General features: G+C 44.9%; 1 protein-coding gene across 1 annotated transcript in view; it reads right to left on the minus strand.

Annotated features, from left to right (window-relative positions):
* Positions 1 to 20,129, minus strand: part of TXNDC16 (thioredoxin domain containing 16) — a 180,643-nt gene that overhangs the window by 2,134 nt on the left and 158,380 nt on the right. The window contains exons 19-20 of the mRNA XM_082242654.1: positions 13,905 to 14,065; positions 3,796 to 3,986 (exon numbers count right to left, since the gene is read on the minus strand). Of these exons, the coding sequence (XP_082098780.1) occupies positions 3,796 to 3,986; positions 13,905 to 14,065 (352 nt within the window). The remainder of the gene's footprint in view (positions 1 to 3,795; positions 3,987 to 13,904; positions 14,066 to 20,129) is intronic.

Consider the following 20,129-nt stretch of genomic DNA (forward strand, 5'->3'; position numbering starts at 1 on the left):
CCAAGAGCAAGTGGATGGCCCAAAATCGATTATGTCGATTTTGTGGCCGGAACTCAGCTTTAATGTGGATGGGGGAACCTATATGTGTATTAAAATTCTTTGTGTATATGGGCAGCTTTATTCTGTTAGGTTTCCTGAACAGCTCACCCTCCAGTCCCTAGTGCTTGTAACATGTTAGATTGATAGTTATTTATTATTTATTACAGGTACTTATATAGCAATGTCAATTTACAAATCGCTTTACATATATATTGTCCATTCACATCAGCCCCTGACCTCAAGGAGCTTACAATCTAAAATTACTAACTCACAATCATACATACACACACTAGGGCCAATTTAGACAGCAGCCTATTCATTTTCCAGCATGTCTTTGGAATGTGGGAGGAAACCAGAGTACCTAGAGGAAACCCACGCATGCACAGGGTAAGCATGCAAACTCCAGGCAGGTAGAGCCCCATTCAAATATAGTCCTGGCACTGCCATTTGCTTTTTTTGGTGCACAGAAGATAATGGGAAGGTAAACATTCTGACACTCCCGGTATTGAACCCTTCCTGGCAATAGGGGCACAGATGTATTATCAAAAATCCTGGGCATTGTTACTGTATGTATGAGTTGGAACTTATAAGCATGTCTTGAGTTGCACACCACTTCTGTGAAGGCTACAACTAACTTTATTGTTCCAGCAAGTTTCTGATGCATTTTTCCACCTAGTGAGGCTTAATGATGAAATTCTGTGAATAAGCTCCACTAGTAAGTGAAACATGTCAGTGAGAGACAGCTGGGTAGAGTGTCTGTACATGGGATGGAACAATGAAGCTGACTTTAGCCGTCATAGAAGTGGTGTACGACTGTACCACGTGAGTGGTGTTTGGGAGCAGCAGAACCTAGAGAAGTATGTACCCACAGGCTAGAGAAAAAGGCAGCAAGTCTTTAAAGTGCCACCACACCAACTGTCTTTCAGAAACTTGGTATTTGCATACACAAAGCTAGTGCTTGAGCAGCAGTTCACAATATGGATGTTGCAGAACTGGGGAGAGTGCAGAGAAAGGCAACTAAACTAAACAGAGGCTTGGAGAACCTCAGCTATGAGAGAATTGAATTTCCCTTGAGAGAATTGAATTTCCCTATCGCCACCTTGTTTAAATGCATTAATGAGCCACAAAATGAATTGGTGCAAATTTGTTCCAATTAAGGTCATTGCAAATGACAAGAGGGCACTCTTGTTTGCATCTGGAGAAAAGAGGTTCAACCTTCACAGTAAGAACTTTAAAAATGTCGACTAGACATCTCCGATCCATTCTAGCCATCTCACTAGATGGTTTAAAAAAAAAAAAGATGGATGTGTTTCTAGATGCGCAGCTATTAATATTTATAAGTAATAACAGCGGAGATTGTTGATCCAGGGGAGTTCCAATTGCTTTAAGTCAGGAAGGATTTATTCTCTTTTGTAGCAATTTGGACCATGCTTTAAAAAAGGGTGTTTTGCATCCCACTGGGTCAATTGTGGGTTTAGAGTTCTGAACAGGGCCACGATAAAAGGATAAGTCCTCCCTAACACTAAAATCCCTGCATCTATAGATCTCCACGCTCTAACACTAACCTATCTAGCCCTGTAAAGAAGAAATAAGTATACATAACTTTTTTTTTAAGTCGATCTGACCCGATTCCACGCAGAGCTGTCAGCCGCGGCTTCGCTGTGGAGGCGGGGGCAGAGGACACATCCGACAACAGAAGCCCCATAGTAAGTCTATGGGTGACGTCACTTCCCATTCATTTCACAGCTGTTGTCTTCCGTGTCCTCTGCAGAGCTTCTGCTGCTGGAGACCGGGTCGCATCGGCTTCAAAAAAGGTATGTGTATACTGATTTCTTCTTTACAGGGCTAGATAGGTTAGTGTTAGATTGTGGAGATGTAAAGATGCAGGGATGTTAGTTTTAGGGTGGACTTATCCTTTAAAAGCATGGGGCCCCACAAAGTCTACTTGACAGGAGCCCTGTACAGCCTATCTGACAGCTCTCCCCCCACCATTGTCTCCCCAGGCCTTGGGTCTCTACACCCCTGAAAAGCGAGATTAAAAAAAGGTAATATACCTCTCCAATGTCCTGCGAATACTTAAGAATGTGTCACTTGCTGCAGAAAAATCATGCCCCATAATGCACTAGTGATTGTGCTGTGAAGTGCCAAATAGGATGCTTCACATTACGTACCTTCCTCTCATCCACTGCCAATTGGTCGCAGCAGGAGGCAAAGGTATGTTTGAATGGAGTAGAGAGTAAGCAGAAGGGAGATTTAGATCAGGGTAGGCAACTCTGGCAGTAGAGATCTACCCAATACCCATGGAAGAGATCAAAAATCACTGGGGTGCAGAGCATTTTTTTAAGGAGATAACCTAGCAAGACCCCATTACAAAGTTTGAAGAAAACTTTAATAAAAATACAGGTTTTCCCTTTCTTTATTCTTTTTTCTATTGCTTAATTTCAACGGACTTGTGTCTTTTTTTCAACCTAGCCATGTAATATGAAGGAGCTCTGCAGGGAAGGAGAGAGAAACTAAAAGTATGACCTAGCTGCCTGCTTTACTGCTGGCTTGATCCATGAGCAGGGCCCTCCTGATCCTTCTGCATTAAAACTGTATTATAAGTGTATTGTTTCTCTTTATATTGTAAAGCGCTGTTAAAACTGTTGGTGCTATATAAATACTTTATATCAATAATAGTGTATTTTATTGACTACAGCTTCCTTTAAAGTCTATCTAAAGCCATTTTTTGGGGGGATAGACTCACAAGGATTTGAATGCCTGTCAAGTTTGTATTGTTGTCTGTTTCTCTCTTTATCCTCTTTATTTGGGAATGAAAATATAGAAAAAACAAAAATTATGAGTTGTCATTGGATGAGGAATAAAGAGGAAATCATCCAATGACGACACATGTTCCAGTGATAGCTGTCTAAGAGGGCTCCCACCTCACTTTGGAGAGACGGTCATTCAATAGGATGATGCTTTGGTAAAAGACTCACATCTTTAGTTTGCACTAAACGAATGGTTTGGTCAATAAACATTTTTCGTTGAAATGTGAATGATTGTTCAAGAAGAATATCCAATTAAATTTGACCAAAGCAGTTGTTTTCTTAGGTGTGATGAAAGAAACATTACTTGAAACTAACAAATTTATGATTGATCGATCATTTATTGTTATGTGTGTGGCCAGCAGAAAGAACCGCTGTATTTAAAAATGGTAATCTTGATAGATATCCTCCAGCCAGGAAAGGAGATGGGCTCTATCTGACTTGTAGCTTCTAATCAGTGCCAGGGCAAGGTCATCTAGCGCCTAGGGCAAGGATGCCATCCCTTAGGGTGAGGGTCAAGGATGGGAAGGATGGGATCCCTTAGGGTGAGGGTCAAGGTATCCTCTCATCCCTGCAATACACTATTGCTCCCAGGGCAACCGCTCCTCCTGCCCACCCCTTGCCCCGGCCCTGCTTCTAATGCACACTGTGAGAAGCTCACAGGGTGCAGAGAAATCAGAGTAAGCAATTATAAATACAGGAGAGGAGCTGGTACAACTGCCCAAGACTGAAGGAAAAAATGGAGTTCAGCTTCAACGGTAATTGTCGAGTTGGATTTTAGCTCAATTTTTAGTTTTTAAACCTATGTTGTATATCATGGTTGCAATACTTGCCTAACACCTTTATATATATATATATATATATATATATATATATATATATATATGCAATACAAGGGGTTTTCCATGGTGCAGGAAAGTATCAACAGACAGATTCCATAAATACTTACAGATTGGGGCTTCCTCCCCAGCCTTCACCATTTCTAGCCAGTATAATATATTAACTTCAGTGATAGGCTGATCAGCCGGGAGTGCAAACACTTGTCCTTGTGTGCCAAAGGTAACCAGGACAAGCACTGGTAGATGTGGGATCAGGCCAAAGTATTTCTTCAGGATCTCATAAGCCACAGGAGTTTCCTTGCTGCAAAATATATAATAAAACGGACTCACTTTTATGTAATGTACATACTGGTGTTATTAAATTGCATTTGCTTCATATTCAATACGTGTATCCGAGCACAGTTCTCTAATATGCGCACCTTTACATGTTTTAGGAAAGTTTCTTTTAAACACTTTAAAACCAGGCCTTTATCTGACATTTTTTGTTTACAAGTAAAAATCAGTATTTTAGATTATTATAAATTATATTTATTTTTAGCAGAGACCCTAGAGAGAAAAATGGTGGTTGTTGCAATATTTAATTTCATACTGTATTTGCGCAGCGATCTTTCAAACTCAATTCTTTTGGGAAAAAAAATGGATTTTTGTAAGATCTTACCGTAAAATCCTTTTCTCTTAAGCTCATTGACAGACGTAGTCTTCTTGATTCTCAAGAGATGGGTTATGTTGTCTCCGCAGGAGTAGGACTAGGCAGAAAGACAAAACGTTCTGGCTCCACCTTAGGGGCAGTCCCTGAGGGTATATCCTCCCTCTCTCTGCTACAGGGAATCAGTTCTGTTCTAAAGCAGCAACAGAGAATTTAACCCAACCCAACTCAATGATAGAGGGGCGGGTACTACGTCTGTCAATGAGCTTAAGAGAAAAGGATTTTACGGTAAGATCTTACAAAAATCCATTTTTCTCTATCGCTCATTGACAGACGTAGTCTTCTTGATTCTCAAGAGCTGGGACATCCAGAAGCAGTGCCACAAATGAGGGGTGGGATTGACAGAAATCCAAATCCAAACTAGAAGGCCCAACTGGAGCCAACCAGAAGTATCAAAGGACTCATCGAGTAAACAGATGAGACCTACCCCACAAATCCTCGAGGTAGACCAACAGTCTCCTCAAACAGTGGCCTGCAGGAACCTTGCGGCCAGAAGAGGCATCTGACGATGCCATCACATAAACCTTATACAATATTGTAAAAGGTATGAACCGACGACTAAACAGTCGCCTTGAAAACCTGAACCACTGACGCCTGATGGCGGAGGGTCCAGGAAACTCTAAGCGCCCGAGTAGAATGCGCCTTAACAGGGGACGGGGGATCCCGACCCTTAGATAAAATAAGCCTATACCACCGTCTGTCTGATCCATCTAAAGATGGTCGCAGCAGAACAGGCAACCCCTTCTTAGGGCCATCCGTGATCACAAACTGTGAATCCGTCTTACAAATTGAATCCGTAGTATTCAAATATATCCTGATCGCCCGAACTACATCCAAGGAATGCCATGCAAATTCTCGAGGATGATTGGGCTAAGGACATGGGAAGGACAATACACCGTCCTCATTCAATGAAACTTTGAAACCACCTTAGGAAGGAAGGATGGATTCGGATGAAGAACAACCTTATCCCTATGAACCACCAGATCTGGGGAACAACAGGATAATGCAGCCAGTTCTGACACCCTGCGTGCAGAAGTGATAGCCACCAAGAAGGCCACCTTCTGGGATAAAGTAAGCAAGGGAATCTCCCTGATATTTTCAAAGGGAGGTGTCTGAAGAACCGACAGCACCAAATTAAGATCCCAGGATGGTAACGGCGCGTGCACTGGCGGAGCCAGGTGTCGCACCCCCTGGATGAAATTCCGCACCAAGGAATGAGTAGACAAAGGCTTCTGAAAGAAGATAGCAAATGCTGAAACCAGACCCTTGATAACACTCAAGGCCAGCTTCTGCTCAACTCCCTGTTGCAGAAAAGCCAGTATTCGGGCTACCGAATAAAGATGTAGATGGAACCCAAGGGATTCACACCACACAATATAAGACTTCCATGTACGATGATAATCTTTCTGGAAGTCGCTTTCCTTGTTTTAACTAGAGAAGGAATAACTGAAGCTGACAATCCCTTGTCCTTCAGCACCTGGGTCTCAATAACCAGGCCGTTTAAAACCAGCGATCGTAAAGCAGGATGGAAGATCGGTCCCTGAGACAGTAGATCCTCCCTGAGAGGAAGTCTCCACGGGACGTCCGCCACCAGTCTGACCAAGTCGGCGTATCAAGCTCGACGAGGCCAGTCCGGAGCTGCCAGGATTACTGGAATTCCTTCCTCCTCTATCCTGCGAAGAAGTCTTGGCAGTAACCCAAGAGGAGGGAAGGCATACATTAGCTGGTATTGCCCCCACGGGGTGACCAGTGCGTCTGCGGTCTCTGCTAGAGGATCGCGGGAGCGAGCCACGAATCTCTGTACTTTTCTGTTGAATCGTGATGCCAACAGATCCACATCTGGGGTGCCCCAACGTAGGCACAACTGGTGGAAAACTTCTGGATGGAGGGACCATTCCCCCTGATCCGGAGTCTGACGGCTGAGATAATCTGCCTGCCAATTTTCCACCCCCGGAATGAACATCGCAGAGATAGCTGGAACAAATCGTTCCGCCCAGCGAAGAATGCAAGCCACTTCTTTGGCCGCTCGGACACTCTTGGTGCCCCCCTGGTGATTGACATAAGCCACGGCCGTGGCATTGTCCGACTGGATCCGAACCGGGCTGCCCTGGAGCTGCTTGGTCCAGTGAATCAGACAAAGTCTGATCGCTCTCAGTTCCAATACATTTATCGGCAACCTGGATTCTTCCGGGGACCAAAGTCCCTGGACAGATAACTGACCGAGGATTCCTCCCCATCCGGATAGACTGGCATCCGTGGTCACTATCGTCCAATATATTGGCAGAAATGACTTTCCCTGGCTGAGCATCGGAGACCGAAGCCACCGGACCAGAGACTCTCTGGTCTGTTTGCTCAATCGGATCTGATTGTCCAGGGATTCCGGATTCCGATTCCATCTGAGAAGAATCTCTTGCTGAAGAATTCGGGTATGGGACTGGGCAAATGGGACTGCTTCGAAGGAAGCCACCATCAACCCCAGAACCCTCATGCAAGTCCGAAGGGAAGACCAGCTGTTGGATAGTAACAACTGGACTGCTGATTGAATCTTTCGGAGTTTCCCTACCGGAAGGAAAACTCTTGTCCTGACTGTGTCTAGAATTAGACCCAGATATTCGAGCCTCTGGGTGGGAACCAGAAATGACTTTTGCTGGTTCACCAGCCACCCGAATTCCTGTAAAGAAATTATAGTAATTTCTATGTTTTGTAGCAGGGTCTGAGGAGACTCTGCATGAAGCAGGAGATCGTCTAGGTAACCTAGAATCGATATGCCTCTTTGGCGCAGTAGTGCCAACATTGGGGCCAACACCTTCGTGAAGACCCGAGGAGCCGTGGCGAAACCGAAAGGTAACGCCACAAACTGATAGTGGTTCTCTTCTACGGAAAAGCGTAGAAACCGCTGATATCCTGCGAAAAATGGGAATGTGAAGATAGGCGTCCTTGATGTCTATGGACGCTAGGACATCCCCTGGATGCAGGAAGGCTGCTACTGTGCGAATGGATTCCATCTTGAATTTCCTTATGTCGAGAAAGGAATTGAGTGCCCTTAAGTCCAGAATTGGACGCACTTTGCCCTCTTTCCTGGGTATTGTAAATAGGTTTGAATAAAACCCCTGAAAACGTTCTGTCCAAGGAACGTGGACTACCACTCCTTGTTGTAGTAAATCCGTGACTGCTCTCCGCAGATCTTCTAAACGATCCGGGGATAGTCGAATATTGGAAGGGAAGAATCGCGCCGGTGGGAGAGATCGAAACTCGATCTTGTACCCTGACCTTATGACTTCGCAAACCCACTTGTCCGGGATTCTGGAAAGCCATGGATCCGGGAACCGGCGAAGACGTCCCCCCACCCCACTTATGGGTGGGGGCGCACCTTCAGGCTTTGGACGATTTATCTTCAGGTCTGGAGGGGGCGGGCTTTTGCTTGCCCGACCAACGTCCCCTGAAGCCTCCTGAAGGAGCTTTGGAGGACTTCATTTTTTCACCCGCGGGACGAAAAAACCTCTTGTGAGCAGAAAAAGAAGGCCCTCGTTTTTGACGAGTTCCTTTACCTTTAACATTTTGCGGTAAAAAGGTGCTCTTTCCACCCGTGAGATCCTTAATGATCTCATCTAAGTTGGCTCCAAATAGACGCTCTCCTAAAAAGGGGATATTAGCCAATGCTTTTTTGGAACCTTGGTTGGCTAACCAACCTTTTAGCCACAGTGTATGCCTGAGAACCACCGCATAGACTGATGCTCGCGCCAATAATGGAGTGGCGTCTAACGCCGCATCACACACAAACTGTAACCCCTGTATCATTTGTTCCAACAAATCTGATACCGCCTGAGGGACCTCTTCTAAGTCCCGGCGTAACCACTTGGTCCATTCAGTTACAGCCTGCGAAACCAGACCAATAGCAATTATTGGTCTGAAAGCTGATCCAATCAAGGTAAACATGGTGCGAGACATAGCTTCTATCTTGCGATCCACTGGATCTTTAAAAGACGGAGTGTCTTCTAGAGGAATAACCGTGGCTTTATTCAATCTAGCAATTGGTGAATCCACCACAGGTGGTTCTGTCCATTTCTTAATGAGAGTTTCCTCAAACGGATAACGCCTGTTAATGCGTTTAGAAATAGTAGCAGTGCGTTTTGGCAGACTCCATTCTTCTTTGATTGGATTGCCAAAACATTTGGGCAATGGAAAAACCTTCGCCACTTTGATGCGTTTTTTAGTCCCAAAAGGGATTTCAGTTTCAGCTATTTCCGACGGAATACCCTGTAATCTTAAGGTTTCCTGAACAGATACAATGAGTGCGTTTACCAACGCTTCCTCTTTGGCTATGGCGGATGCCGAAACATCCTCCTCACTGTCTGAAGAGACAGTACACGAGACACCAATCCCAGATGAGGTACCTGCAACTGCAGAAATAGGCTCAGAGTCTGAATCCGAGGTTTCAGATAATAAGGGGTTAGGCGGGGGTCGCTTTCTTGCGCCCTGTCCCTGACAAGCCACTTCCACCCGGGACACAAAAGTTTCCATAATAGCTGACAATGATTCAATCGTCAGTGGGGTGCTGGAGGATCCTGCAGACCCCTCGAGGGGATCCGGAGGAGATACATGAGTGGCAGGGTCCATGTTAATTCAGGACACCTTTGCCAGAAAAAACAAAAAAACTTTTTTTTTTTTTGTGTCTCCCCCTAGCGCAATAGCGCCCCTCAGAGTACCTGCTTCTCGATCCCCACAGAGAGAGAGAGAGAGGGACCCCCAAGGCTCACCAACCGATGCAGTGAAGTTTCCAACCAACTGCAGTCAGCGTCTGTCTTTTACAGACTGGAAGGAGCTGTTGCTTTTTCCCGGGAAGAAGGACGTGGCTCCGCCCCCTGTGTACGCCTTCCGGCGTTCCCAGCTCTCCACGAGGTAGCTGGGCTCATGAAACATGGCCGCCCCCATACAAGAGACATTAGACTCCAAAAACATGGCGGCCGGCGTGACCTGAGGACATACATGCACCTGGTCTACGGCAAAATGGCGGCGGACCGCCGAAATCGTTTTTCCCAGCACATCCACCTGCATCTCTGCTAGGTGGCGATTTATTGATCTACAGGAGATACACTACAAATAAGGTAGGATTATACCTCCTATGTCTGCTGTAATGCTACAGTCTGCTGGGTAGAGTGTTAGCTCTCAAACCAAGTCCACTTCCCACAAACACATACTGTATTTACAAGGGGGACTTTTAGTGTCAGATATATACTGACCATGTATGGAGGGGCCCATAATTCATACTGCCTCATAACGAGGAAAGAAAAAAGGGAACGTTTACTCACCATACCGAACCGACAGGCACCCTCTCTTCACAATACCCTCTCCACCGGGGTGGGGGGTTGTGGACCACTCCGGACGCCTCGACTCTCTGGTTCCTGGCGTCCAAGCGAGACTTTTAACTCGCAAGGTCAGTCCCTCCACTGGGACTCCGTCGCGGCCGACCCAGCGCGGAGCTCTGGTCTGCACGCGCTCGTAGGCAGAAACCGGGGTGACCACTGGATCTCAACATCCAGCCCGTCGCCCGGCCCCGCATACTTACTTGAATGTGTCGCGGCCGACCAAGCGCAATGCAATGGTCTGCGCGCGCTCGTAGGCCGGCTGGGGTGACCACTAGTGTCGCCCAGTCCGGCGTTTTTGCTTGAAGATCTCACAGGAAAAAAACACTGGAGAAAAACTACCTAAAAAATATTTTTTCTAAAGAAAAAATCTTGCCAGGACCAAAAAGATCCCAGCAAGGAACTTAGGTCCTTACTCCTGACTAGACAGAAAAAAACTGATTCCCTGTAGCAGAGAGAGGGAGGATATACCCTCAGGGACTGCCCCTAAGGTGGAGCCAGAACGTTTTGTCTTTCTGCCTAGTCCTACTCCTGCGGAGACAACATAACCCAGCTCTTGAGAATCAAGAAGACTACGTCTGTCAATGAGCGATAGAGAAATACAATGAATTAAAAAAAAAAAAAAACAGTAAAGTTAACCCTTTTTTTTGTATACTGTAATGTGAAAGATGATATTACGCTGAGTAAATAGATACCAAACATGTCATGCATTAAAATTGCGCACACTCGTGGAATGGCGACAAAGTACGGTAATTAAAAATCTCCATAGGCGAGGCTTTAAAATTTTTTACAGGTTACCTGTTTAGAGTTATAGAGAAGGTCTAGTGCTAGAATTATTGCTCTCGCTCTAACAATCGCAGCTATACCTCACGTGTGGTTTGAACAGCGTTTACATATGCGGGCGCGCCTTATGAATTCGTTCGCTTCTGCGCACGAGCTCGAGGGAATGGGGCGCTTTAAATTTCTTTTCTTATTTATTTTACTTCTTGTTTTTACACTGTCCTTTTAATTTATTATTTTTATCATTTTTATTACAAGGAATGTAAACATCTCTTGTAATAGAAATAAGCATGGCAGTTTCTCTTTATTGAGAGATCTGGGGTCAAAAAGACCCCAGATCTCTCATTTGCCTTTAAAAGCAAAAAAAAAAGTGATTTTTACTTAAAAAAAAAAAAAAGTTGATGACCAAGAACAGGAAGTGATGTCAGAGGCAGCTCCGGTCCTCTTTCCCTCACTTGACTTCCTGCCCAGCCATGGATCAGACTGGATTGTTTCTGGGCTTACCGATGGCTCCAGTAAACCCAGAAGACACTGGGAATCAGTGGGACGGGCACCTCTCATGCCGCCTATAAAAGTGATCCCGCGGTGAATGCGCAGCTGGGACCATATTTATCGGAAAGCTGGCCGCCTGCGGGAAATAAAGATACCAGGGTTATGGCAGCTAGCTGCTGCCATAACCCTAGTATTTAATGTCAAAGCAATGACATATATTTTCAGTTAGGCGGTCGGCAAGTGGTTTAAGACCCGGTTCACACTTCTGCGTGTGCCGGGTTCGCATGTCATGTCGGAGCGCACTGCTCCGACATGACATGCGATCAGCTGTGCGGTGCGAGTTTAGCCATACAGTTTGTATGGCTAAATTCGCACCGCACCCGCAGCAAAGACGCACAGGAGGCATTTTTGCTGCCGCATCAGGATCGGATCGCACAGCGGTTCACACTTGTGCGATCCGATCCTGTGCGAACTGCACGATCGCACTGCGATATGCGATCAAACTGGGGGTGTCGTTAAGATTACATTGACACCCCCAGCGGATCGCATATGGCAGTGTGAACTGCCGGGGGTGCGTGTGCGATGCGGGAACAGGCTGCGAATTCGCAGCCTTCCCGCATCGCAATAGTGTGAACCGAGCCTTAGACCACAATACATATACAGTTAGGTCCATATATACTTGGACAAAGGCACAATTACGAGCTAAAAGTGCACACTCAGGTTTAATTTGAGGGTATGTACATCCAAATCGGAGGAAGGATTTAGGAATTACAGCTCTTAAGAATAGCCACCCCCCTTTTTCAAGGGAACAAAAGTAATAGAACAATTGAATCAAAAGCTGTTTCATGGCCAGGTGTGGGCTACTCCTTCGTTATTTCTTCATCAATTAAGCAGGTAAAAGGTCCTGGAAGTGCTGCACAGAGAAGAGGGAGAAAAGCAGGGATTTAAAATCCCAGGACCCCTGCCCCCGCTGTGTGGGCACTGATAGCTCATTACCCACAGAGTGAAGCACAGCGGGGACCGGGGTTGTGGAAGGTGTACGGTGTTTGTTCACCTTTAATTTTTCTGTAAAGGTGAACTAACTCTTAAAATTGGATTCCCTCTGATGACTGGGAAAAGTGAGGTAAATGGACAACTAATGTCATCTTTACAAGTCGGTCCACAATATGTCACACCACAATAACACTGCTAAATATAATTAAAGGAACACTTTTTAATCAGCATGTTGCAATGGCATCAGGTCAATTATACTCCTGGGATATTGATCTGGTCAGTTAATCAGTTTCTGCTGCTTTGGTGTTAATGCAATTAACAACAGGTGCCCTGGATGGGAAACAATGAGATGATCTCCAAAACCGTAATGGTTTTGCAGGTGGAGGACCCTGACATTTTTTCTACCTACTCTTTCCTAATCTTTTCTGACTGTTTTTCACTAGTTTTGCATTTGGCTAGGGTCAGTGTCACTACTTGTAGCATAAGGTGATACCAAGACCCTATAGAGGTTGCAAAGGCAGTCCAACTCCTCCAGGATGGCACATCAATACGTGCCATTGCCAGAAGGTTTGCTTTGTCTTCCAGCACAGTCTCAAGAGCATGGAGGAGATTCCAGGAGACAGGCAGTTACTCTAGGAGAGCTGGAACGGGGCCGTAGAAGGTCCTTAAACCATCAGCAGGATCGGCATCTGCTCCTTTCTGCAAGGAGGAACAGGATGAGCACTGCCAGAGTCCCACAAAATTACCTCCAGCAGGCCACTGGTGTGAATGTCAAACAATCAAAAACAGACTTAATGAGGGTGGCCTTAGGGTCAGACATCCTCTAGTGGACCCTGTGCTCACTGCCTGGCACTATGGAGCTAGATATTGAACACCAAAATTGGCAGGTCCGCCACTGGCACCCTGTGCTTTTCACAGGTAAGAGCAGTTTCATCCTGAGCACGTGACAGACGTGAAAGGGTCTGGAGAAGCCATGGAGAACGTTATGCTGCCTGTAACATCGTTCAGCATGACTGGTTTGGTGGTGGGTCAGTGATGGTCTGGGGAGGCATAACCATGGAGGGACACACAGACCTCTACAGGCTAGACAAAGGCACCCTGACTGCCATTAGGTATCGTGATGAAATCCTTGGACCCATTGTCAGACCCTACGCTGGTGCTGTGGGTCCTGGTGCGCCAAAATGCCCAGCCTCTTGTGGTGAGAGTATGCAGCTAGTTCCTGGACGATGAGGGAACAGATACAATTGAATGGTCCCCACGCTCTCCTGACCTAAATCTAATAGAACACCTCTGGGACATTATGTTTCGGTCCAACCAAAGCTCAGTGATGCCCTGGTTGAGATCTGGGAAGAAATATCCCAGGACACCATCTGTCGTCTCATCAGGAGCATGCCCTGATGTTGACAGGCATGCATACAAGCATGTGAGGGTAACTTTGAGTTGCTGCAATGAAATTTCAGCAAAATGGACTAGCCTGCTGCATTCTTTTTTCACTTTGATTTTTGGGGTGTCTTTAAATTCAGCCCTCTGTAGGTTGATAATTTTAATTTCCATCAAACAATGTGGCATCCTTTTGATCCTAACACATTATTACCCAGTCCATATCAGTATAAACATCCACAATGATATTTTTCCTAATTGAGATCTGATGTGTTTTCAAAGTGTTCCTTTAATTTTTTTGAGCAGTGTATATTATCACGAAATCTATACAAATATATTCCATAATACTATACAGTACATTCCCTTTACACCCGTTAGCTATGTACAGAGAATGGAAAGGTGACCATATATTTAAGATAGACACAAAGTAATGGAAACATTCTCTTGTTAGTTCCTTAATGTCAACATTGTACATTAATGGGCACATTACCTGATTGGTACTTACAGATTTAACCAACAAGCCAAATATGGCTCTAAGTATTTCCCCCGCACCAGGCTCAGAATGTGCTTCTCATGACTGTGATGGAGAGGGCCTTCTGAGAAGAGGATAAGAAGGGCTCGCTGGCTCTGGAGGAGGGATGGCAGGGTCTCCACTCTGACCTCTGGCTGTGGGACAAGGATATAAAGCAGATTTACTACTGGCAGACCTGGAAGGAGTTTGGCAATCTTTTAAATTAAAGTTTGTTTGGACTGAACCTCTAGACAAAATAAATTAAGCTGCGTAAAAGAAGCTGTAAAAACAATGAGAACACTTATTTTAATAAGCAATTTATCCTGTTTGGAAAATGCTTTTTTTGTTTCAGTTTCCATCAAACAAATTTAGCATCATATGCAATTCATGTGGTTTAAAAGGGACTACAGTCCTTTCAACTTTTTTTTTTTTCTCCAAAAATATTTGGAGTGGGATCAATTTACAGAGTAATTTTAGGCAATCAGTGAGCTAATAAACTGTGCTAGAGTCAGGAAGTTTTCCCTTAATTGACCTTAATAATCCACTGCGGCCACAATCAAGAGAGCACCTTACAGAGTCTCTGGGTGTGTACTTCCTGAGTCTGTGTTGTGTGTTGATGTCCTCTATCTCTCTGCATACTGTATGACTACTTACATTCCAAATTCCACTGACAGTTTAAAACTGAATGGGAAAAAACTTTTTAGTACTCAATTTTATTATTTTTTTTAAATTAGGCTTTCTATAGGCGAAAGGCAGAAAGTAGCCTACAAAGGGTATGTTTTGGAATACCTCTCTTGTATTGCAAGCTTGAGTTCTCAGAATACCTGATTACTAACAAAAAGTAGAGGACAGGTATAGCAAAACAATGTGTGCAAGAAAAACTGAGGTTTTGAATATGAAAAGAGTGCTCGCTTGAGTAAAGCCATACATGGGTCGAATTTTAAAAGAATTTTCTTTAGACAACCTTAAAGCAGTAGTATACTAATTTTTGTGACTTTTATTTACAGGTAAGCCTATAATAAGGCTTACCTGTAGGTACAATTATTATCTCCTAAACCTGCAAGGTTTAGGAGACATTTTCCCTGCATGCAGCCGCTGACGCTAGCGGCGCATGCGCTCTGAAGGTCCGGCGGACCTTCAGAGTTCCTTGCCGGGAACTTGCTGGAAAGTGAAACTCCTGTGCGCATGCGCGGGAGTGACGTCATCGCAGCTCCGGCCACTCACAGCGCCGGAGTTGCCGAACCCGGAAGAGACGCCGAGGGAGCATGTCAGCTCCCACAGCGATGTCCGGGGGTCCATGTCGGGGCTTCGTTTTAAGGTAAGTATTTCATAATGAGCTAGTTTGCGATGCATACTAACTCATTATGCCTTTGTCTTGCAGGGTTTTTTTTTTTTTTTCAGTATACAACCGCTTTTACTAAGAATTTTCGTTTGAATTTCGCACCATTAGTGGATCTGCAGAAATGGACGATTTTCGTGTGGTCTTCGAATTTGAGTGATCGAGCGTGTCGGAAATTTTAAAAAAACTAACAATTTTCTTTTTTTTTTTCTCAAATATTTTATTTATGTCAGGAAAAGGCAAGTCCAAACCAGTACAACAATTGTGCAAAACAGCAATGCATCCAAGAATTATTATATCAGAACACGTTGAGTCATTAAAACATTACTGGAGTCATAAAAGCTAACGTAGAACATTCGTCATGACATCCAAATACAGATAGATAACCTTTTGTAGATGGCAATCTGTTCTTAGAGGGGTGTGGATTTGCCCACTCCCTGAACTATTTAATGTAGAAACAGAGAGTAAAAAAGAAAATAGAAAAAAACAGAGAGAGAGAGCGAAAGGGAAAAAGAAAAAAAAAGGGGGGAGCAGATAGGGGAAGAAGGGAAGGAAGGGGCAAGGGCAGAGGGAGGGGAACGAAGCAAGGGCTAACCACCTGAGCCGTGAATCAATAAGGCAATCACATATAGGGTGTGGGGGGGGGCATTAGTATGTGCGTGGGTTATCACTGCATCAACGCAGTGCCTTCATCCGAGTGAATAAATAAATTCCATAGACCCCAGGTTTTATGATATTGCTCACTCTTGTGTTGCACGGTAAGTACCAAATCCTCTATTCTGTTGATATCCTCCACCCGAAGGAGCCACTGTGCAACGGTAGGTGGACATTGATCTTTCCACAGGGGTGGGATACAGGCTTTTGCGGTGTTCAATAAATGCAGAAGAATGGATTTTTGTAGTGTCATACAGGTATATCGGATACATGAAGGAGGAAAAAGGCCTGGTCATCAGGTATGGTATAATCTGTAAACTTTTGAGTAATGGTTCTAACAGCAGACCAATATTGCCGTAGGCCAGGGCAGTCCCAAAATATATGAAGCAGCGTCCTACGGTACCCCCGACACCTCCAACAACAGTCGGAGGTGTTGGGATAATATTTATGTAACTGGTTGGGGGGGTCAGGTACCGTCTAGTCAACGTGCAGATGAAGGAGATAAACCACTGGATTCGTCAAGAAAAGAGTAAGTCTTCCGTGTACGCGGAAATTTTATATTGTTATCACCGAGAGATATGCCTTGGATATCCGGATTTTGTCAAACCCTACAAAAAAAAAAAAGGTTCTAGAGATAGCGCAAAAAAGGAGGGGAGATAAGGGTGTAAGGGTAAACCCAAAACTCACGGGTTTCAGTAACATTTTGACTGTTGAATCCAGATTGAAAATTATATTTATTTAGACAAACATGTAGATAGGAAGCCATGTTTGGAGAGCAAGTCAATCACATTACATTCTGTTGGCTTAATAATCATTGCTCTATCTGGCTAGGGTTTCTAATACACTTTTATACACTAAAGTGGGTGGAACCTAGCTATCTAATTTCTTTTAAGTCACATCTCAGTCTTTGATGACATTCTTTGATATGCGAAATGGACATTTAACATAGACTTGTCACTTCCAAAGCTTGTTGGGTAAACAGGTCTTCGAAAGGTCAAGTAAGCAATCTTAACAGCTGTTATACAAAAGGACTTCTCACACAATATATATCCAATATATCTGCTTAATCATAAATCCATGTTTGATAATCATAAGTAAATATTTGATAAATAAAATGGCTGCTTCCCTTTTCCTCATCAAGGGACATCCCTGCCTCGTTCCATTACTAATATGAAAAGCGTCAGAGAGTACACCGTTGACTTTAACCCGAGCCGTGGGGTTGGAGTAAACACTTGATATCCATTTCAACATTGTGTCACCGACTCCGAGGTGTCAGAGAACCGAGAACATAAACGATCAGTTAACCCAGTCAAACGCCTTTTCGGCATCTGTGCTTAGAAAGACAGCCGGGGTGTGGGTTTCAGTAGCCAAGTACAATATATTAGGTTGAGGACTTTGGTAGTATTGTCCCTAGCCTCTATACCGGGGATAAAATTCACCTGGTCGGGATGCACCACCTTTGTAAGGTGAGAGGCAAGTCGAGTTGCCAGGATCTTGGTGAAGATCTTCAAATCAATGTTAAGAGCGAAATAGGTCTGTAGCTGCCACACGAGGTAGGATCCTTCTCCCCTTTCGAACTATTTTCTAATCAATGATGGGAGAGTCGTGCGAGAAATTTAATTGAAAAAGAAATGCGCATGAGCACAAGAAGAAAAAATTCCCGAAAAGAAGATTCCCTGCCACAAAAATTTTTTTCTATAGGTGAAATTGTAGGCTTGGTTGGTCAAATTTCAAAATCTATGATGGCACCCTCGGACCACAAAACGCACAAAATGTCGAATTTTTAAAAAAAAAAATTCATTAGAATTCGACCCATGTATGGTCTGCATTAAACACGTAACAATCAGCCTGAAATCTTTGCAATCTGTTGGTTGTTACTCAGCACTGCAGCTTAGGTTTCTAGTGTGCACACCTGTCCTCATTCCCGAAAAGAAGATTCCCTGCCACAAAAATTATTTTCTGTAGGTGAAATTGTAGGCTTGGTTGGTCGAATTTCAAAATCTACGATGGCACCCTCGGACCACAAAACGCACAAAATTTCAGATTTTTTAAAAAAAAATTCATTAGAATTCGACCCAGGCTGATTGTTACGTTTTTAATGCAGACCATTAAACACGTAACAATCAGCCTGAAATCTTTGCAATCTGCTGGTTGCTACTCAGCACTGCAGCTTAGGTTTCTAGTGTGCACACCTGTCCTCATTAGTGGACTTTAAAGTATTACCACAGTTTCAATCTTATGCCTGATCAACAGGCTTATCTGTTTGAATATGGTTAGAGGTCTTTTTGTCATGCCTAGAATTATTACTGTGTTTTGTTTGTATTGTGTTTATTCTCAGATTGTCTGTGTTAACCCCAGTGTTAATTACGTTAAAGAAAACATTTTTGTCAAAATTTTCGTCAGCGGCCTTTTTACAGTGACGAAAAATAAATGAAAAGTACACCGCATTTTCGTCCACTGATGAAAATCAATCCTGTTTACCCTTGTGAACTTCTGGTTCATAACTCCACTCTGAGCATGCAAGCGAGTCTGTAGCGTGCTCACTACTTAGCAGTTAGCACTGTGCAGAATTACAGGCCTTTCAAGACAACTGTCCAGAGCAGCACTATGCAGGCCTCCTGATGAGAGTCCCTACTAATGACAGTCCAGAGCAGAGCACTGTGTGTACTTTACAGGCCTCCCCTCAGAGCACTATCCAGAGCATTGTGTGCATGACAGGCTTCTCCTTGCCACCAGCATTCAGAGAACTGTGCATTACAGGCCTCCCCTCAGACCACCATCCAGAGCACTGTGCATTACAGGCCTCCCCTCAGACCACCATCCAGAGCACTGGGTGCATTACAGGCTTCTCCTGGCCACCAGAGAACCACTACCCTAGAGAACTGTGCATTACAGGCCTCCTCTGAACCACTGGCATCCAGAGCACTGTGCATTACAGGCCTCCCCTCAGAACACTATCCAGAGTATTGTGTGCATTACAGTCCTCTCCTGGCCACTGGCATCAAGAGCACTATGCATTACAGGCCTCCCCTCAGACCACCAACCAGAGCATTCTGTGCATTACAGGCCTCCTCTGACCACTGGCAACCAGAGCACTGTGCATCACAGGACTCCCCTCAGACCACCATTTAGAGCACTGTGCAGCATTACAGGCATCTCAGACCACCATACTAGCGAACTGTGCATTACAGGCCTCCCCTAAGACCACCATCCAGAGCACTGTGCAGCATTACAAGCCTCTCTGTCATGTACCTGGTCTGTGAGCCTGATGTGTAGAGGAGAGCCTTTTGTACAGCTCCGGCTGGAGGGTCACTGATAGTCAGCCACAGGAGCACGGTGACGTAGGAGTGTATGTAATCAGTCAAGTAGTCTGCGTGGCAATAATCAGCAGGTAGATGTAGCAGCGAGCAGGCTGGTAGTAGAAGAGCTGGCACAGACCTTGACAGGCTATAGAGGGTAGCTGGAAGCAGGATTTGCTGGACTGACACTTGTAGCAGGCCGGATGAGCAGGGTCAGACAAGATGGGTTGGTAATGGTCATGCAGATTAGACATAGACAGCAGACAACAGGAATGTCGGGTCACAAGCCAAGTCGATACCAGGAGAACAGTTAAGCAGAATCAGGAGGCAGAAGCGAAATCCAGTAGACAAGCCAGGGTCGGGTATGAAGCAGACAATCACAGGTTGGGGATAAGCCGGATCAAGATCAGAGGTCACACTGAATCAGGAACAACACACAGAAGCTGCAGACCAAACAGCAATGAGTCCATACAGAAGGCCTGTTTAGGTAGCCTGCCTTGTGCCAGCATTAGTGACGGGTGCGTGCCCTAACCCAGAGCATGAACATGTGCCTGGCCAGTTGCTGGTCTGCGCATATGCGCGCGTTATTGGAACTCCATCTACCTTATGGACCTGACTTCTCTGACACTCTCAGACCACCGTCCTAGAGCACTGTGCATTACAGGCCTCCCCTCAGACCAGTGGTGTATTTTGGTTTTGTGCTGCCCTAGGCTAAGACTAAAATAGGGCGCCCCCCTCCTCTTCCTATGTAAATTTTCCCCACTCCTTCCTTTTTAATGGATGTGACTCCCTCCAAAAATGAAGGACTACAATCCCAGCATGAACCCCTGAGATCTCATGAGAGATAGGTTTAGAAGGGGTGGGAGAGAGGGGGAGGTGGGTGAGGGAGGGAGGGAGGGAGGGAGAAAGAGAGGGCGGGGTGAAGGA

Source organism: Pelophylax lessonae (genome assembly GCF_965119305.1).
Source record: "Pelophylax lessonae genome assembly, chromosome: 13".
Lineage (NCBI taxonomy): Eukaryota > Metazoa > Chordata > Amphibia > Anura > Ranidae > Pelophylax > Pelophylax lessonae.